Below are 22,197 nucleotides of genomic sequence, written 5' to 3' on the forward strand. Positions count from 1 at the left end.
TCAGACTTCTACAGAACACTCTGGCAGCTTCAGGCCCAAAAGAGATGGATAAGGAAGAAAAATCAAAGGGATTGAGTGTATGGGAGGGGTGGCAAAAGGAATGTGCTTCACTGCATGTAAAGCAAGAGCGAGGCACAGGACAAGACTCAAATGATCTCTGTATATAGGAAATATAGAATTGGGCTAAAGGTTGTAGTTTACCTAGAAACCAGGTGATAAGGTGAGTACAGCCCCTTATCAGATTTTAATATGAAAGGTTTGTCTTAGCTATTAGATCATGAAAGCTGGGCTGTGGCCTGGAGCAGGTTTATTCTAGCACTGAACTCATGCCCACGCTGAGGTTTTCAAGTGCAGGTACTGAGACCCTCAGCTTAACATCTGAAACAGGGCAAGGTTCAGCCTGTTAGGCAGGCACCTATCAATGTTTCCTAACAGAACAGTAAGGTTTTCATACTGAAACTCCTGTAAGCTTTAAAAGTGTAAAAGCATAAAGTTAATATACTTCTGTAATAAAATATTTACATTATTTCAATTCATGCTGTACATTTAATTGATATTTTCACTAAAAGGCTTCTAAATCAGCCTTCTGCTTTCTTTTTTTTTTTTTTTTCCTCCCTGAAACTGATTCCTGACATCCCACCAGTCTCCAGTTCATTACTGGGAGTCAGCAACAACCAGCTGGGTTGGGAATACTTTCCTATTCCAGTTGTATATAGTCTTCAAAGACAGCTGAAGGTGAGCATTAAAATCCCCCAAAGACACAAAACATTGCAACAACAGCAAATAAAAAGATCTGAAAGCACTCTGGGGTGTGCACTTCAGGATACTTATAGCAGGAAGTAAAACATTATCAGGATTAAGACTGATTTAAGTTGATGGTGTCACTTCACATTCTTCAGGTAACAAGACTACTACTGTATCCATGACAGGTGTGAGCACCACAAAAATAAAACACTTTTCTAAAGAAATACTTCAAAAGATTTCTTGCACTTTGGAAAAGACAATCTGGATAAGCAGGAAATGAAGGGGGGAAAAAAAAAAAGAGGACAGGTTTGACCAAATATCCTAATCCTCCTGTCCAGATCCTAGCCTAGGGACTCCACAGATTATTTTAAAAACAGACCAGAATATCTTTTGTTTCCTTAAAAGCCTTTTTAAATTATTTTCTATTGCATGCCTGTAATGGACCCTGAATTATTCTGATAGTTTATGGGACAGGGCTGAAATTTCAGAGGAAGGTGACTGTTCTTATCGAGTTATATTTGGTGTTCATGAGCCAGCAGCAAACTCTGACCTTCCATTTTAGAGTGAAGGGGAAGAGCCACGATGCAGCTTCAGCAAGATGACACTTCCTAAAGACACTCAGCAGGGCACTGCACAGTGTCACAAACACTTCTACTACTAAGGAGTAAAGGCAAGAAAACTCATAGAGCTAATTGTGTTTACTTTGTATCTGCTCTACTGTACAAATAAACTCCCTGTTTCAAATGTCTGCTCAGCAAACCCTTAATTCCAGACAAGTCCAAGTGGTAGGTCACAAAGTTTTCAGTCCTGTTTAATAGGATTAAAAACCTCTAGCAAATATCTTCTTAAAGCAGAGCATGCACCCCAGAAAAAGTTGCTAATTGGGAAAAGAAAATAAATCTCTCCCATAGCTGTGGCTGCTAAGTAGGACCTTTGAAAGACTGCAGGTAATTTTAAGCTCTCCCACTTCCAGTAAAAACATCGGAAAGCTTGCACTAAAATTGGTGAGTGCAAATTAACTTCATCAATATATGAATTCTTGTTATATTGATGAACTCCCAGTCCTGCAAACCCACAAAAGAGAGCCAAGCACCAAGTTCACTCAACTCCCAGAGCCTCTCCTGTGCATGTGTATTTGCAGGGATAACTGTCATAGTTATTTCTGTCACAGAATGTTTAAAGTTGGAAAAGACCTCTAAGACCATCGAGTCAAACCTTCAGTAACTGTAAACAATTCTTCTTGTTACTCTGCCAAATTCACCTTTGTTCCCTCAGAACGTATTAGAACAATCTTTTATATTCTTAAAAATTGTTGAAAACTACAACTGAAATGAGTTAAATGATTTAACTGGGCTTCAGGGTTCTGCTTCTTTTAAAATAACTCACATAAATGCAGGCTGATTAAATTCAGCCACAATGAACACCTGCAGTTAGCTTAATATTTCTATCTAAACTGCTCTGGTGACATTCAAATTTATTATCACGTCAAGATTAAAAAATTATTTAATGAATCGGCGATGCAATTCAGAGGTGTATTATTCTTTGGCTTTGGGGAAAAAACATTAAAATGTAAATTTGCAGTGGGATGGGATAAAATATTCTTTTTATAAATGCTGAGCTAGAAAGGGATAGATATACTTTGTCTCCCATGTTTGCTCCATTAATGTGAACCAAGGCTAATAGTCAATCTGATCATAGTAATTCCAGTTTTTTAATCCACAGAAAATATTCCTTTATTTTGCTAGACAATTCAGTAGTTCTGATTTTTAATCCTGATAGGGATAGGCCTGAATCTTTAAGATCTTTTAAAAGACAAGTTTGCTCCAGATCACAGGTGACAGAATCCCCTCCTGGCGCCCTCCCAGGTTTAATTTATTTAGTCCATGCCAGAATCCTTTCAGTTCTCTGCTGTCTATAAAGATTTCCGTGGAAGACAATTGTGAGTCTCATTGGCTCATAAAGGCTCATCTGTTCTCCAAATCATAAAGGCTAAAACCAGTGTAAATATTTATTTTAGCCTTTAGAATCCTTAAATTCTTAGAAATTACATTACAAAGGTCTAGCTTATATTTTATAGTGCTGAATCTGAATCGGGGCAGAAGTTACAAATGTATTTTGCTCCTGTGTGACGTGGTTTTCCAGAAGCTGGGCATCCTAATCAATCCCTAGTTCTCTTGAAAACCCCAGACCAGGTGGGGAACGCCAGGGCTGAAGCCAAGCACACACTGCTTTATGTTGGAATTTCAACATGTAAGGGAAAAAACAGGTGAAAATGGGGAGTTTTATTGTTGTGACTAAGAGTGATCAAAACAGGCCCTCGATACTCCGTCTAAATCTAACTCCCTTGAACCAGAAAATAGGAGGAGGCCTGGGAAGTTTGTAAATCGGGGACAGTAAATGTGGGAGTGGTTTGTAGCATTGCACTCAAATACACACACACGATGTAATTGCCTGTTTTATTTAGTGGAATCACTTTTGTAGATTAGAAATATTTCCAATTCCCGTTTACTCCAATGCAAGCCTCCACCATCGACAGGCGAAACGCAGTTTGTTCAACTGATTCCAAACCAAAAAAATAAAGAAAAGGAAAAAAAAAAAAAAGTACAATCTCAAAAGTTAAGTTAGAAACTAAGTTCACACATTTTCTTTGGGACCAGGAATCTGTACATAGTACAAAATATACATTTATTGAACTTTCTGTAAACACACAGTTTGAATTGTGTAAAACTGTAAATAGTGGGTGAACTACGTGGAGAATAATTTATTATATATTGTTATACATTCTACTTAAGGAAAATAGTTATGCTCTTGTATATTACTCTGTTAAATTTATAAATTCCATAATGAAGCTGTGTAATCTGCAAACATGCTTTTCAAGCTTAAATCTCTCCATTCGTAACACACATTTATACAGGTCATCAATGAAAAAAGTTACACTTTCCACAAAATAGATATAAAGAGGTCATGAATTTTCTAAAAAGACAGGCACAGCATGTCACTACAAACGAGACTCTTTATGATACGATGTGGAGTCAATTCTGTGAGAAGACAGGTGAAAACTCTCTAATTCAGCATGTTTGTACGTGGTCTTAGAAACAAGACAGATGCTAGAAACCAAAATCTCTGCTTATAAAGATTTATAAAATAAGAAGGTCCTGGAACTCAAATGTCATGCTTTTCAGACATCCAGCACTCCCTGGCTTAGGAGAACCTTGGCTTTTTTCTCATACTAACTCTTCATCACTAGTAATTTAGTTTTCTGAGCACTGAACTACCCGGTGCCATTGGCCAAGAACATTTGCATAATTCAGCACTTACTCCAAAAACTAGATTCCTGGCACCAAAGAGTTAGATCCGGTTCTTAAATACAACTCAACTCTTGGTACCCAAGGTCACTGCAAATCACACCATCAGCAATAACAGGCTGGGAAATCCCAACTCCCAGCACCCAAAGGCTGCAGGGCATTAACCCACAGAATGTGGGGTAACAGGTACTGCAGCTTCTCATGTACTGGGGATCTGGTATGTAATGCCCACTTCCCAATTTCAGAGGCTGGAAATTTCAAATTGCAGCAGACTCGTCAGTCTGGCATCACTCAGCAATGATAAAAGGTTCCCCTGTCAACACTGATAAAGATCCTTTCATAGAATGATTCATAGAATGGTCTGGGTTGGAAGGGACCTTTAAGATCATCCGGTTCCAACCTTTCAGTAGGTCCACCACTGGACATGGAAATAATGTTATGCAAATTCAGCACATTTATTCCTACATTTTTAGGGCCTCATTGTTCTTCCATCCCAGGTAACCCATTTTGGGTTTCATCCTTTTATTTATTTACAGCTAAAAGCATTTCATCAAACCTCCTAAATTGTGCCCTTATGAGGTTTTAAAAGGAAAAAAAAATCTTAGATGCTTAAAGACTTAATGAAATTACCTCCAAATAATCTAACATTTTGCTTTAACATTACCACCTTCTTCCCTTTGGCTCCAAAAAGCTTTTTCAAAACCTAAACTGGATAAAGATTACATTTGTTTTTCATTCCAAGAGAAGTGGGGCACTTAAGGCTCCAACAACACATGTGCAAACTTTATATGTTGTGAGCAAAGCTCCATCAATGTCAGCAGAATGTAAATGTAAGTTCGTGCCTGATTTTCCCAAGACTGTTTTAGTCTAATTTTAGTGTGAACAGAAACATTGTGCCTCCAATCTGAAATCCCCAAACAATGAAATCGGCTCCCCAGTATTTGCACTGCTCAGAATGGGTGGAATTCACTTACACAGGTGAAACTAAACTCTGGACCTTAGTCTATAGGAATTGATAGAAGTACATGATGTTTTATGACCCAATGTGTTTCCTCATTTTTCTTAAAGTTATTTCTAAAACTATACAACAGTGGCATCTCCCTCAACTCTGGAGGCCTCCTCACAATCCACATGGAGAGTCCTGTCCACTTTGGCTGTAAAACCCCCACGCTCCCACCAGCTCTTCAGAGCCAAGAGTCCATGGAGGCAAAAAGGGATTTCAGCTGTGGCTCAATGTTCTTGAGCACACTGAGAAGTGCAGATGTCGTGTTCCTGAAGGAAAATGGCACTACCTGACACAGCACCCACCCCTGCAAGTAAGTGGCTGCTTACACAGCAGTAAGGACCATTGGTTTTATTCTTCCTATTTTGGGGGAGGGGGGGAAGAAAAAAACAAAGCACATGCCTAGTGATATTTTAAAAAGCATTTGGGCAGGAGTCAGTACAAGCTAAGTGTAAAAATGTCACTAGGTATAAACCAATACATACTCTAGAAATCTGACCTGTCATCCCACCTCCACTGAAGTTCTGACAATATCAGAATAGAATGATTTCCTTAATTCTGTAAAAGGCATTTTTAAACTTAAGCCCACTTTCTCAACTTTTGTCATTGCAAAAGTTAGGAGGTTTGTGGTCATTGCACTCAAAGCAAGCCTCTCCCAAAACCCTTTCCTAGGACATCATTATCACTCCTGTTCCCTTAGCTTGGAAGCAAAGAAGTGTCTACATGAGGGGGAAAAAAAAGATCTGGTTTACTGCTACTCAAAAGGAACATCACATAAAAACACAGATAAAGCAATGAATATACATAAAGCCTAAGTCATTATAGGTCAACAACTGAAACAATCAGGAGATTAAAGCTCAGGACACTTTTTTCACTTATTAAGCAAATAGTAGAAGTATTTGTCATTTTTCTGAAAACAAGTTTTCAGGGGGAGACAACGTGAACTCAACTTTCAGCATGTCTGTTTTTTTTTTTTCCTACTTGAATGCATTTAGTGGTCCATAAGAATAAAGAGGAGCTTCAAGTTTTCCTACAGCTTCCTGAACTCCTGTGAACAATTGCCACGGCCCAGGTGACTGCTACCTCATTTATAAAGCAATTTATTAAGCAAAATAAGGCTACAGTGTTTCAGATGGGCACACCTGGGTCTGCAGAGACCTGCAGACTGTGCAAACACTCCACAGAAAGAGCTCACCAGAAGATTAGATTCTCTGATCAGTATTTCAGACAGGTCAGTCAAAATTATTTAGCCTCAGAGTGGTACTTCTAAATTTTGCTCCTTTTTTTACAGTTTATGGCAGGAATCACATTCATTTTATGCACTACAGAATCCTAGAAATCCATGTCTGGAGCCTCTTTTTACCACTTCAAGAGGTAAAAACCCTGTCCAGCCAAATAGAGAGTTTACACCCTGAGCTCGTCTACAAAGGCTCAGGAATGATCACCTCAGACACGGGTAGTGGTAGGAACAGGGAGCCACACTCGTTATCTAGGAGACATCATTTTCACGTCTTGTGAAGCTTGGCACAGAGTAACAATTCATTTTCTACAGAAGAATGTCAGGTACGGCTCTGTAGCTCTAAAGTTTTGCCGTTTCTGAACCTATGCAAGGTACATCAGGTTTGTATTAAATACTGTCTCTGCCGAAGGATGAGGAAAAGGGCACTCTTTTCCTAAAGGTTTGCCCCTTTCAGACACGGCCAAGTTTAAATATCAAGAAATTCAAATACGCCAAATCATTTGTGCATAAGAGCAATTCAAGAAGGTGCAGGTAGAGATGAAGGTGAACATCTCAGCATGATGAAATCCTGATGTACATTGAAATAAGGTGACCTGTAACAACCATATCATTAACCTAATTGTGGCAGCCGTGCTGTCTCTCCCACAGGACAGAGCCACACACCCCTAGAGAACACAAACACGAGGTTTGTCAGCACGGAACGCGCACACAAGACATTAAGACCAAAGTTTGATGATTCCAGTTTTAAGAAAAAGAACGTTTACCAAAGCAAAATGTCTCTCCTAAGTACAGAGCGGGGAAAGATCTGCAAAGGCTTCGATACCCCCTACACAGCCCATCATTTATCTGGGTGTGGTTTCCCACACCACGGCAGGACGGGTGGTGCAAACATTCCTTGCTCCCAGTCCTGCCTCCCCACCCTCCATCTCGCCCTAGCACCAGCACCCCACAGCTGGATTATCAGCTTACCCAGCTGAAGAGGACAGGGCTTCTCTTTGCCCTAACTCCATGCCCACATAAGGGCAAGTACTGGCACAAAGAAAGGCAGTAGGGACAAACTTGGAGCAACGTTTAGTCTTGACGTAACTTTATCATGAAACCATATCCTTCGTTCATAAATTACTAAAAATGGAATGCAACAGGAAGTCCGTCCTATCCCAATGTATCAAAGTAAGATGGGATTCTTATCAGGGAATCAAGTAAAGGGAAAACTGTTCCCTAATTTTGTTAAGTTTCCGATTCTTGAACTGAGCAAAATAGCTCAGACCTATATTGAGTTGAGACAGCACCAGCTTTGCAATAAATAAAGTAATGGACATTGAAGTCAGTTTATTACAAGGAAATGTTAAAAAGATCAGCTTTGGCACCTGCACGACCTCTCAAGGTAACTGCTGCCATTGCTCATCTGCTGCTCAGTATTCAGCAGGCACCTTGCTAGCACGACACAGCCAAGGATTAGTGCAGCTCAATGACAGGCAGAAGGAATTTCTCTCTCCAATTCTGATTTTTGCTCTGATGGCTGTGCCTCAAGGTCTTGGTGGTGCTGCTCCCGGGCCAGGTGAGAGCAAGCCCAGCTGAAAGGCTCTGGCTCTACAACTCGATGGGACCTGCTGATTTCTGCCCCACCAGGGACTCTATTGATAAAAGGGATTTACAAAGCCTTGCAAATCTAGGACCCTGATCAATGCCATGGCATTCAGTTCATCCAACATTTGTTTAAAAGACATTTTAGAAGCCTCTGTCTTGAACATATTTCAATGCTGAATTAGTGAGAATTATTTGAAACAGTTGTCTATAAAGCAGTACAGGTATTCTCCCAGAACGATCAGCGAAACATTTAATCTGACTACAACAAAACTCACAGAAACTGAAGCCAGTGAAGCTGTCAAATGTAGAAGGAAAACAAAGTTGCATGGCATACGAAGCAAAGTAGCTTTACAAATGTCATTTCCTTTTAAAAACAAGCAAATTGGGACCATCCTATTTGAACATGTATTTAAAAATACATCTTTTAACATCACACAATTTTCATTTCCATCACACAGGAATCTTTTTCCAAGAGGGAAATAAATAGCACACAATACTTCAAAATAAAAATTGCTGCCTTGCCCCTGAGGTGCTAATGTTTTTAGCATTTAAAAAAAAGTTTCTGGTGCAAGAAGGAGATGCACAAAGGTGCAAAAGTGCCTTTTTTTTTTTTCTTTTCAGAGCAGTGAAAAGTACAGATTGCCTCTTCTCTAGGATGCTTTATATACTCAACTTGTATATTCTGTAATCAAAATCTGTATCTAAAATGGCAGTGTTTATGCATACATCATAATTCAGTGCTCTGACCTCACCAAAAAGCTGAATGTAGGCGGGAGAGAGAAAGGCCTGAAACGGGCTTTCTTCCACTACCCTCAAACCTACTCACATCGCCTGTAGCAACAGCAGAATTATCTCCTCTCTAACCTTTAGGAGACCTCGCCAGAAGAGGCTTCAAATATCTCCTTTGTCACTGAGACAGTTTAAGTGATTATGGTTTGAAGTAAGTATGGCTTTTCACACCACAGTTTTGCTTCCGATTCGTACAAGTTTAAAACTCAAAGGTTCCACAGTCCAGTTCAAGGTTTTGCAGTTTCCAAAACTAAACTTTAGTCTCTATGAAAAAGGACAGAACTTTCTCTGCCTAGTCCTAAATTAAGTTTAGCTTTTCGCACTAATACGCCATGTATTATTAAATATGCTCGTTAATTAGGTGCCTGTGAAGCTATAACTTAACATTATTATAGTTGTGCACTCTACAACAAAATTAGACATTTTAAGCATTTATTCATAGGTAGGTAAGGAACTGGTTCTTTAAGCAAAAATTGCTATAAATTTATAAATACAAATAGTGCTTATGTTTTCTTCATTCATGCTTGAACAGATTACAAACTGAATACAATGAAGTTACGTTTAAGCACCCCACATAGACAAGAGGGATAAAAGAAAAGTTTGCTGGTATATACTATACTTAGTTCCAAGACACTATAAGTTACTTTTTTCACTGTTCAGTGTTCCCTAACTCTGCATTAGTTTTAAGGCTATATATACAAATATGTATATGTCAAAGTTAGGGAAAGACAAATATAGCAAAATGCATTGTACTACGTTTTCCTATCAAAAAGTAATTATACACCAAGTTTTGATTCTGTCTAACTGCAGTAAATGTTACAATCTACTTGTTTTACTGATTTTCCTTTTGGGGAATCTGCCTACTAAATGAGTAAACTACATATTAAATACAATATTCTCAACCAAAAAGACAATACAAGGTGCACAAAACAGCAGTTTTGCAAACACGACTGACTTGAAAACTTAATTTTCGTATGCTCAATGGGAGAAAGCTAAGCTTAAATCAAATTAGTTTATTATCTTATAAAATTTTAAATTAGAATTTTAAACAACGAACAGTTAAATATTGTCAACATGCTATACCTCAAATCACAAGTACTGTTTAACCACTAGTCTCTCATTCTAAGTAAGTGGGTCAATTAAAAACACACACCATAAAATGTTAAAGATTGTCAGGCTTTGACAAATGTATTTTTATCAAACAGTAGGCAAATTCAAACCAATGCACATCTTCAGTAGGGAGGAGAAAAAAAAACAACAAAAAACACCACCAAAAAGCCTGAAAAAACCCACACTTGTAAAAAATAGGGTAACGGATTAATCCCACATCATCCTCTAGCATATGGCTATGTCTTGGGCAATAATCAAAATCCTTCCCATTTTAAAAATGGGCTACCAATTAATAAAAATATTCTTCCACAAGTAAAATATCATTTACAATGGCACTGACATTTTCAAAGGCAGGAAAAAAGGAATTACACATTTATGGGTAAAGGTCTTGTTTGTTAAATCAAGCTTTATTGATAAAATGGAATTCAGAGTATTTTACTTGGAACAGCAGCAGACCCAGCCAATCAGGATTGTAAAAATGCTGCAGACTCCTACTGGACGTAGAAAGCTGCCTGTTCGTGCTCAGTGATCAGCAGTTTCAGGTGAGGGTTAACGGGAAAAGAGGTGCGAAGAATCAAGGCATTCTGATCCCAAGATTTGTAGGAAGAGGACACTGTTAACAGGGCATGATTTAACTCCCACTGAACTGAAAATCGCAAATCCCTTCGACTCCAACGTGAGAGCAGGAGTGCATCCAAGAAAATGATATCCATTTGTTGAAGAATGTGCACTACTTTTAAGTTATTTTTCCATTGCCAAGCAAAATTCACACACTGTAATTTCTGGTAAGTTGCCCACGAGTTCAGCTTTCATATAAACCAAAAAGTTATCTTTACAGTTTTGTGCACCTCCTGAGCACCTAGCTGGCTAGGCTGCTGCTCCTTGCAATCCAAAACCACAACATGAATTTAAAAGGGATATATATTGTTGCATCACACAAGCCAAAACATTTCTTCTAACCTTTATAGTGATTTAAAGCGGTTCATAATTAAATATGAGCATTTTGTACAAAGACAATTGCACTTTACAAAAACAAAATCATACAACATAAATTGCTGGAGTCTGATTTACAACATGAATTATGGTTTGAAATCACGTTTACAGAAGTCTGTTTTACAAAAATGATCAGTTCCTGGGCTAGGTGTCGTACTGCTGTAGTCACTCTCACCAACACATCATATTCCCTTCTTTAATTAAGGTTGAGGATGGATGTTAAGAAGGGTCACTGAGGTTGGGCTGCACTTTCATTTGCAGGATGAAACGTGAACTCCACAGCTAGATGAGCAGTTTTACCACATATCATCAGTTGAGGCAGAATCCTTAAAGAAAAAAGAAGGAACCCTTTAAAGTCTGGAGTGCCCATTGTTGCAGGAGTTTCTGGATAATCCAGACTGAAAAGGGTGGAGACTTAAATCATTTCATGAGTCTTGTTTTCTCTCCCCTTTCAGAAAGAGCATTTAAGAAGTATCTAAAAACCATATATTCTTAATAAATGAAACATTAGAACCAAGACATTTAAAAATCTGACCAAGTGTTTTATCAAGTCTCAAAATAATATCGCAGGAACATTACTAAGAAGCATTTTCAGAGTAGTCAGAAGTAATACAAAATGGATACACTCAGTAAACAGGTGTGATAAAAGAGCAGGATGTGCCTCATTACATGTGTTACCACCATTGTCATCTTTTGTGTTCTCAGCCCTCCCTCACTGCAGAGGAACACAGAGACTTAGCTAGAACTCAGAGCTATTTCAGCACTTAGAATTTAAGGTTACAGATGTGTAGTTTGGACAACTGCAGAAAACCCTAATTTTGGATAGTAATAAAACCACAAGAGGAAAAAATAAATGTATGTAACAAACAAAAAAGGGAAGTAGAAACATGTCATGCTCCAAATCATAACCATATGGCCACCTGAGTGTCATCAGAGAATCACAGAATGTTAAGGGGTTGGAACGGACCTTAAAGATCACCTAGTCCCAACCCACCCTGCCACAGACAGGGACACCTCCCACTAGACCAGATTGTTCAAGGCCTTATCCAACCTGGCTTTGAACACTGCCAGGGCTGGGGCACCCACCACCTCCCTGGGCAACCTGTTCCAGTGTCTCTAAAATTTGGTCCATTTAGTCCCATGGGCAAGAGTGGATTTTGTGTAACTACCACAGTCCTGGAAAATGTTTAACCAATCCCTGGTTTAACCAATGTTTAATTTTACTAGGTGGTTTTTAATCCAGTTGCCTTTGTGTCACGTCTGTTTCCTTCTCCCTTGCTCAGAGTGCTCTATATTCAGCTTTCTCTCCCTGCCCCCTCGGGGGTTACACAGGTTAACCACAACTAACTGGGACCACAGCTAAATCAACAGCTAAATCAACAGCTAAATCAGCAGCACAGGCATCAAACTGCTTCTGTGCAGCCACCTTTGGTTTGGTTGTTTCAGCATTACCTGCTCCCCTTTCCTTAAGTAATTAAGGGCCACCATGGGCTTTAACAACAGTGTATCCTGGTGCTTCCACAGCTACACTTCCCCGTCATTACTAAGACTGCAGGAGGCAGAAATATTACTCGTCTTTAAAGCACTGCCTTACTGCTCCTTGGAGAGAAAAGAGGCTAATTAAGTCTCTAGCAATGCCACACATGATAATTTCTTAGCACTGAAGTTCTGCACCCTTCACTCAAACTCGCACACAGAAGCCATTACAAACCATAGAGGGGAACAGTTGGCACGGAGGTGTAGTAAAAACAACACAAACTGAAATTACCCTTTGCAAAAGTACCACCTCCAGTTTTTCCTTCAAGACCAGAAGTAGCAAAGGAGAACAATTATACGAAAGACTAAAATGGTTGTTTCATGTGCCAGGATGAAGAATAAAAGCAGTATGAGTAAAAATGCACGAGCTGCTTGCCAACTATTCCATATGCAAATTTCGGTATCCAAGTCACGAACATCATCACAACGTTTGTGTACTGTACATTTGTAGGACAGCAACATTGTACAGAATGTATTTTCAAGGCAAAGCATTCTCTTTCAGCCACTATTTAGGAATTTTTATGCTAAAAATAGAACAAGGACAGACAAATAAATGAATGCCCAACTCTTTATTGTCTGGATGCATTTCACTTATGTCACATTTAAGCAATTTTTGCTGATGGGTAAAAGGATCAGTTTAACTACTTCATGACATACAGCACTTCTGCTGACAGAACGTTGTTTCTGGTGATCAAGCTGCAATTGGGACCACAGCTCATATTCTAGAGGTTTTCTCTTTGTGGGTTTCCCCCCCCAGTCCACTTAGTGAATAATATATTCTTAAAGCTGATAATTACATATCTGTTTAACCTTTAAGTAGAGGCATTATCTTCTTGATATTTGGGGGACAACATTGCCCATAAAGAGGGGAAAAACCGCCATGACTCTTTCCACCATTTGGCAGCATTTGGAAATCCAGGCAGAACTTAAATTATGACATTCCAGAGGACAACTGAGTCAACCACACTGGAGTTTTGAGACTGTGATCAGCAGAAGGCAGCAGAAAACCACCACAAAACACAGTCCCAAGAGCACAACACTGCTATTCCTTCCTTGGGGAAGAGGTCTTTAACAAAAACTAGCAGTGTTTCTTTACAAAGCAGCTAAAATGACTGGGGTGGGGGTAAAGGCAATGTAAGAGAAAGGATACTTACAGCATCATCATTCCTGTAGGGGTTCAGTCTGTTATAAACGGCTTCAATCACACTCCGTCTAGAGCAAAAAAACAAACCCCACAAGATTTTAAGGTTGTGTCTTTCTTTTTCTCTAAAGTCAAATTCCCTAAGTACAGTTTTAATTTAAAATGTAAACTTTAAAAGGCTGTAAATTCACAGAATACTCTTCTACAATGATAGGTCCAATACTCTCCAGCAACTTTTCTCCAAAAAGACATTAAACTGCAAATAGCAGCTTTGTGTTTTCTATCTTCAGACTGAGGAAAATTTTGTCTGGCAAAACATATTAAAAATTATTTCAATCATCTTGACAGTTTCCTCCTTTTAAAAGAAAACATGCTTAGCATATTTAAGATAGCTTGAAATTAACCTTCATCTCTGGGATTCTTGGTTTTTCTAATACTGATAGAAAATTGATAAGAAATGGATGGATAAATATTAATAGAAAATTTGCAATCCACATGTAAGTGAGCAACATGATTTTTATTTATGTAACACAGGGTGAAAAAGTTTTCTTGAAAATTGGTAGTAAATTCAAAAAAAAAAAAAAAGAATCCAATGTGAAGCTGAAGAAAGAGGAAGCCTTTGCCTTTCCCAGTATATAAGTAAACAACTTTGGAGGGAGACCAGGAAGGAAAGAGGGGAGTAAAAAACAGGAATTATAGGCTGGACTTTAAAAGCAACTTTCTTCCAGATCCCCTTCTGCAAAATCAAGTGTGACAAAGTAGAAGGAGACTGAAACTGTGATACAAAACAAACTTCAAAGAACCACCTTTAAACTGCTGATGAATGCATGCAGAGCAATCACAAAGGAGTACATGAGAAGAAAAAAAAGCAGATGACAGGCTTTGGAATCATCCCATAATACTGAAAAGTCAGGAACTACCATGAATAAACATCACAGTGAATGATTATAGGAAGAAGAGGCTAGATTTAAAGCAATAAAATGAAGCAATTACAGACAAAGTATGTTGCATGTATGAACTGGAAAGTTTCCCTTATCCCTCAAGAAATAGGTATCTTTGATTCTAAATAAAGGCAGATTTCTTGAAAAGCATTATATTCCTTCCAAATTGGCAACAGTGCTTTAAGTTACACTAACATCCAATTAAATTCACATTTTTATCAGTCCCTATTCAAACCAGCATCACTAAGACACAAAATCCCACAGAAGTCTGTCACTTCAGCATTTCTCCACAACCACGATGCTACCACTAACCAAAGGAGATGAAGGAAAACCAATTCGTATGCTGTATTTCATCAGTAACTGACTGATACTTCAAGACTACAGCAAAATGTCCCAAATAGATGCTATTTTACATGAAATTGCCATCTCTTCTTTTCCAAGTCAAACAGTTCATAGAAGAACAATTTTGTTTTGTAGAAGCCGTCTTTACAGTTATTTTATAATTATTCAATTTATTCATTTGTCATTTATTCAATTACATGCCTAAAGTCTTCACGTTTTGGTGTAACAATACAAAAATTACACTCTGAAAGGTCAAAAATACTCTGTACCAAATGTGCCCAATTCATTTTAACACAGCACAGACTCATGAACAATCTTTTGAACCAAAAAGCACTTGGTTTGGGGTGCAAACGAGCTAAGGACATTGCTTCCTTAAAGACTGAACATTTGAGAAGCCACAGAGCATCATCACTGAACTCTTCAAAGACAAAGCTGTAAATTTAACTTTCCACTTTTTTTTTTATAGACTTCTATCTTGTTTTCAGATTTGTCACAAGCAGAGAGAAAACAAAAGCAAATTTTTAAGTGATTACAACATGGCTTTAGCTACAGACAAGGAAAGAAAGCTGCCAAACAAAACATCTTATGCATATCACTTCTTGTCAAAGTGCAGAAATACATATCCAAGTAATCACTAAATTCAGTGCATTATTTTTGCACGTTCAAATGTAACCTCCCCCCAGAAACCCCAGTTAATTAAAAAAAACCAAAACACTCAGGCCACCCTTAAAAAACCCTCATTGCTTCCCAAAACTACAGTTTGACATTTAATTTTCGCAGTGATTCATAGTTAACTCCGTTCTTATGCCTGTTCTTTTCACTCAGAACAACTGAGTAATAAAAATTAGAGAACAGATCATCACCTTTTGTCCTGTACCCTTCTTCCCTCCCTTCTCCCCCTCTCCCCCCCTCCCCACTTTTAAGAGTGGCCTTGCAGTTAAGCTGGGATTTAAATCAAAAACCACATGTACACTGATGTGAACTCACTTGCTTGCCAACTCCCCCCCGGGCGGGAGGTTTGGGATGCTCTCAGTTGCTAACGTACGCATCACGTGGACTAAGTCTGGCACTCCTTCACCCTGCTTCTTTATGATCTCTGGGAATCAGAAGTACTTTTTTTGTAAGTGCAGTCCAAATTTAACTTTAAAAGATTGAAACACTCAGTTTTATAAAAAGGCAGCTTAACATTTAAAAAAAAAAAAAAAAAAAAAAAAAAGACAGATCGTACTCAACATGGTAATTGTTACTTTTGGTTCCAAAAGGAAAAGAGCCTGTAACAGATTTGACAATGATACACTGCTGTTAACATGCACACTTGGTTTTGGAAATACACAGCTACCTAGTAACAGTGGGGAAAAAAATTCTTTAATGGCTTTCCTGCTATACACTAGATAGAAGACGTAATATCTCCCCAACGAAATGCCCAGGGCATGAGGCAGATATTAACATCAGCTTTATGGCTGCAACAGAAGATAAAATATTATTGCCATCACAGAAAGCATAATATTTTCAAGAAACAAAACGTCAGACATATTAAAAATAACCCCTGTGGCTGTATGTGCATCAGCCAATACTTGTATCTCACTGCATCACAGCAATATGCAAATTTTAAGAATTATTACATACAAATTAATAGCCAGGGACATCACATCCAATTGACAGTTCCATCCTCGACTCAGGGGATATTTAAATATTGAGCAGATACTTAAAAGCTGATCCACTCCAGCTTCTGGGTGAAGAGAATCTGTATTATAGCCACAGTCTCGTTTGCCAAGAAATTAATTCTTTAACTTTATTCTTAGGCCTGGTTGGATTTTTTTTTTTTTTTTTTTTTTGGTGTTTGCTTTATTTTTTTTTTCCTCAAGCCATAAGCACACAATTTTATTTGAATTGAAGAGATTTCAGACCACACCACCCCTGAAGAGCCGCTCTTTAAACAGGGATTTTAGGAAACTTAAAGAACAAGCAAGAAATGCATCTCCTCGGTTTCTCTGTAAACAGGAGCTCTCAGAAATTGCAAAATACATGAACTATTAAGACCTGGTGCTGTTGATCTTCAAGTGAATATTGCAACATGCATACAATAATTTGTACATATGTGCACATCTATACATGCACATATGTACAGGCACACTATTTTTCATGTAATAGAGCATTTACACAGTTTGAAAGTAGTTGGAATTTATCAGTACCGTTTCTGAAAAATAGTCTAGCATTCAGTTTTTGCCCTAAATAATTCCAGAAGAACATACCAAGTTTCCATTTTATAATCTGTGAGATAAAGCACATTGAAATCCTTTAAAACCAACATGTATCCAGTCCCTTTTAGTTAAAAAAAAATAAATTAAAATCAACAGTTGTGAATTACTTCTTGTTCGTGTTATAGTTTTTCAGGGCTGTGTGTGTTTATAAAAAGCATCGGCTCTATTTTGCAGTCAGGCTGTGTAAATTATTTGCAAGGTATAGTGGAAACACTGTCTAGTCCTCAACCAGCATCAGACTCTGCAGCACAAAGCTTTAAGCTGTTTACTTCAAAACCTACATTTCAAATACATGACACCGCACACCAGAGACCCCTCAAAAATTTGCCATTTCCTCAAAATCTACAGCCAAAATTCATTTTACCATCTAATGTTTAGTAAATAAATAATCTAAGACTCTTAAATCTGAATAAGAAGCCAAGATCTCAGATTTGGTTTGCCAAGTTCCTTTATTGTGCAATTTTGAACATCTAGTATATGCTACATTGTGCTAGTGCTAAAGTTCTGCTGTACAAAAATAAGGAATTTATAGTTGACCTATGCTACACAGTTTCACAACCTGTAACTGCAGTACATTTAACATACAGTCTCCACTAAATGAATACATTTATACTTTGATAAAACTATAGATACAGACTGAATGAACACTGAAGACACAACAAATGGAGTCGGTCTGCTAGCTGTGTTTAATTTATTGGAATTATCTTGTTTCAATACACCTTCAACCCTCCCCCCAATCTTTAATTTACTTTTAAACCTTCTACACATTTTCATGGCATCAAGTACTGGAAAAAATGTACTTAAAACCCTAAAATAAAGAATTCAAAAATGGGAATTCCACACAAAGTTTAAGAAAAAGCCAGGGCTTTGTTTTTGTGAAAATAAGGGAAGGAACATGTAACAGCTAGCTTAAAATTATTTATCTCTATATAGGTATAAATATTGTAAGGATTATTTATTACGGAATGGTTTTATGTAAAAAAAAAATGAGAACAGAAAAAAAAGCTTAGACAAGTTTCTTTTTAGAGTCAACACATCAATAACACATATTAGTGCAAATAATAGCAACACATTTTGGAATGACTGGTTACTTCTACCATGAAGTTCACATGATATTTTAGGGGTAACATTGATTTATTGCAAGTAATGGCACAAGGATGCTTCTCCACACTTGCTGCTTCTTCCATTATTTATTGTAGCTATGAATCTGGACCACAAACACATCAGAAGCAGTTGAAGGAGAGTGCTAAGTGACATGGTGAGTAGAAAACTTCCTATGTTTTCTAAATCTGAGTCGTCTCTCCTTATTCAAGATGACCATCAGTACTAAGTCCTATTCAGTCTTAAAATTTGCACTACTTTTTAACAGTATAAGGATATATTCTGGGCTGAGGGAATAGAAATACAACCAGAAAAAAGATTAGCACACTAGTAAGCATCGACTCCCATTACTTGTTGGACTTCACTGAGTACTGAAGTGCATAAAAATACATAATATGCATTTTGACCAACTTTCCATTTTAATTCATTTTAACTTTAAATTGATGTTACAGATTAGTAAGATCATTCTAAAAGTACTCCTTATATGTTCTAGTTGCTTCAGCCAAAAATTAGGCTTTTAAAGTTAAGCACTGCTACTCTTATAGTATCCTAAGATAAGAGCAAGATTATTCACTGTAGTGTATAAAGTTTCAGATGCTGTAGCAGTCCTACCTTACTACTCAATAAGGCATTATCCATTTACTTTGGAAACAACTCAACTGCACAGGAATTAAGTTAAATGTAACCAAATTAATCAATTCCTGTTCTTGAAGTTCTGCTTTATTTCAGCCTTTCAACTTCTCTCATGAGTAAGTAAAAGGCCAAACTCTGTACACAGCTGATACAAATTGCTGCTGGGGTGAGTAGTGTTTACTACATATTTATTAATTTAAATAATATCTTTGTGCAACTATAGGCAAAAGATTGAGAAGAACTCTCAAAAAGAAGCAAAATCCTTGAGGGCAAGTACAATATATTTCCTCAAGGTGTTCAGACATCATTCCATTAAATTAGTATTAAAGTGCTTTATAACTACATACAGAATCCTTCTGCCTCTATGCAATTATCACACTTTGCTCATTCCTGAAATTTTCTATTTGTATAACTGCAAAGTACCAGCAGCCAAACTCATTGTATGTACCATAACCACATGCAGGTCCAGTGTTTAGGCTCTTCCTTTGTAAAATGAAGCAGCTGTACAAAAATGCCAGCTTTCCTCATTGTAATACTCCTGGGATACAATGAAGATGCAGCCTTGACTTGAACACATTTCCATATTCTAGGTCATGGGTTTGTCTGAACTCAGACAAAATATCTAAGATAAGAAGGCAACACTTGCCCAAATTAGGACTGTTACCATGCTGTAAATTAATGTGTGAACGTACAGCACACTTGTTCTCCACCAAATCTGTGGGTGGGCACACACACAGCAAGCTCTCCAAATGCCTGGTGCAAACCTGCTCCCTGCTTTGCAAGGCACGAAGCCATCTGACACTTCCCTCACGCAGCGTGACCGTGCACTCGTATTCCTGCTGCGCTGCCAGGGAGATTCACACCATCGCTCTCCGGGCACCAACTTCTCCTCTCAGGCAAGTGTTAAGATTAAAGCACAGAAATGTCTGCCTGGACATTTGTTCAGGGGCAGAACAGATGCAGTTTGCCAAGACCTTGTGAATGAGGCCTTTGAAAAACGTGGTACTTTCTGAAGGAGCACCTACACAGGTTGTAAGTGCTTTAAAATTGCACATTAATTTGTCTGAACCCACAATTCCCATGTAGGCAAGCTCTCTGTGAGATTTCTGAAGCTGCACTGTGTTGTCTTCACGCAAGTTAAGGAGGGAAAAAGTGCATAATATACTCCTCTAACTTACTAATCACTGCTACCATAGTTGTGAAGAAGTCTGCCTATTGTGCCCGGTGTGCTATTAAGGATTCTTGGGAGTACACACACAAAACTAGACTTGTAACATATAGGTCTAGAGGAGTCCACTTCAAAAATAGACTTAACCTATGCAAATAATGCATACAGCATGTCTTATGTTTCAGAAACAAACTCCAAGCTGTGGTTGGTTTTAAATACCAAAAGGCACTATAAATGCAGTTTGAACCAGAAATTCTTTAAATCGAATTGATTTCAAGTATCATTTTTATGTGATCCAAAAAGCCCAAGGCTTGCAGTTTCAGTTTATAGAACTCCAGAAATACAAATTAAAGGAAAAATTTTGAAGTTACTATCAGAGTAAGATGAGTTCCCAGCTTGTTTGTCATGAATGCTTAAAGATCAGCTTTCAAATAAGTAAATATATTAGCTTAAAGATTACAGTAATCAAGTTGTAATGCTACTATAACTGGTAATAAAATATTACAGCTAACTGATTTGTATTTAATTATATGGAAAAATGGCACTCAAATTACCATCTTCATAGACACTTTGCAAGATATTTTGATTATTTCATTTAACTCCATGTAACAGGAATCAGGATTCACTGGTCTGAAGTTAGTGCTGTCAACAGACTCAGGAAGAATTCTGGGCACGAATGCTTTCTCTGCCATCCTGAATAGTTTTCTGGGTTATAGGCTGCTGCACTTTCATAGCAGAGCTTTTTCAGGACATATATGAGTGCCTTTTTCAGAGGTACACAGGATGGCCAATGGCACTTGAAGGTCTATTAAGAAGCCTGTATGTGTTAAGGGTTTAGCTGTTGGAAGGGGAAGGGGGCCAGGGATCTGTTTAGAAACAAAGTTACTTATTTTTTTTTAAATGATCCACCTTCTACTCTGCTTTCCAGGTACTTGTCCAACTCTGCCTCTCTTTTCACCGCCTCTGGCGATACCTTTGGTGCATTCGGAAAACAGATCAATATCACACTCATGTTGTCTCGACTTCCCTGGTGGAAAAGAAAAAACGATTTGAGAAATGTATACACACACACCAGGCTAAATACACATCAAAGCATTTTACACACAGAAATTCACAAATCATAAGGTATTAGAATCCAACATTTACTACTGTGGAGGAATATTATCCTTTGCATTAATTTCCCCTTACAGAATTCCATGCCCGTTCATCCGGTACAACTGTTAAGTCACTTTGTTCTTTCCTCTTTTGTGGTCTGAAGACTACATGGAGCCAGTTACAGACAGCCCACGGACTAAAAACTGACATTAGTCATGAGTGATGTGTAATCACAAAGTTGTGTTCCATCTTGTTTCAAATACTATCCGATAGTTTGGGGTAAACAGCTGAATATTAGATGGGTGAACAGAACCATTACTGCTTAAAAGCAGTAGGCAGGAAAGCGCTGAGTTCAGACAGTGCTTCCACCTAAAATCACAGCTATTAGGTTCCCCCCCAGCCCTTTTCTTTTAAAACAAGGAAAGTTACAAGTGAGAGAATTTGTTTGAAGACCAGCTGGGAGGTGCCCAGGCCTTTACAGAAACATTCTTTGAAATGGAAACATTTAAAACCCAACTAAACAGAACCCCAATACTTGAATATGTTAAAATACAGCCACATTCTGCTTATGCAAAGTAATTGTTCAGTTTACTTTCAATACCCCTGTGCTCTGGTCTACAAAACATGCATCCATATGCCTAACTTTTAATGATAACTAAATCCACTGATGTCAGCAAGATCAAGAACCAGCGTTCAGAACAACAGTATCTGGGTGCATGGGAAGGTGCTGACAGCTGGCTCCTGCAAAGCTTACAGCATCCACAAGCCACTGTTCCTTTCCTGGAATTTGTTTTCAGGACTACCAAACAAAAATTGCAAACAAAAACATAAGGATTATCAATCTGCCAAAGTGTTGGAAAGCAATTACATTCTTCCAAACAGGAAACAATGACCCTGTTACCCATGTGGCAAAAACAGAGATGCTGTCTTGTCTCTTTAGAATCAAAAATGTTGGTTTTTTACATTATGACTTCTAGCTCCTTTGGAAATTAAGTATCAAGCTATGAAACTCAGTGCTTGGAACCTCTTCTGTAACTGCATCACCCTGCAACTTATAAATACAAAGTAAAAGTTATTGCTGGCAAAATTACACAGATTTGTTAAACCAAAAGGTCCAAGCTTCTACTTGAGCTGCTTTCAGAGCTGTATCACACAACACTGAGTAAGAAATACAGTAATTAAACCAAAATAAACACTAACATAGGAAG

At 38.0% G+C, this 22,197-nt stretch overlaps 1 protein-coding gene across 3 annotated transcripts in view; it reads right to left on the reverse strand.

Annotated features, from left to right (window-relative positions):
* Nucleotides 1–3,181: 3,181 nt before the first annotated feature.
* Nucleotides 3,182–22,197, reverse strand: part of PPM1A (protein phosphatase, Mg2+/Mn2+ dependent 1A) — a 34,713-nt gene continuing 15,697 nt past the window's right edge. Inside the window, exons 3-6 of one of the 3 annotated variants that reach the window (XM_064659459.1) lie at nt 20,804–20,921; nt 15,719–15,827; nt 13,462–13,519; nt 3,182–11,169 (exon numbers count right to left, since the gene is read on the reverse strand). In XM_064659459.1, the coding sequence (XP_064515529.1) occupies nt 11,122–11,169; nt 13,462–13,519; nt 15,719–15,827; nt 20,804–20,921 (333 nt within the window). In that variant the 3' untranslated portion in view covers nt 3,182–11,121. Of the gene's footprint in view, nt 11,170–13,395; nt 13,520–15,718; nt 15,828–20,803; nt 20,922–22,197 lie in introns of those variants that run through there. The other 2 variants (XM_064659460.1, XM_064659458.1) reach the window with 2 other exon arrangements.

The sequence above is a fragment of the Pseudopipra pipra genome, chromosome 6 (genome assembly GCF_036250125.1).
Source record: "Pseudopipra pipra isolate bDixPip1 chromosome 6, bDixPip1.hap1, whole genome shotgun sequence".
Lineage (NCBI taxonomy): Eukaryota > Metazoa > Chordata > Aves > Passeriformes > Pipridae > Pseudopipra > Pseudopipra pipra.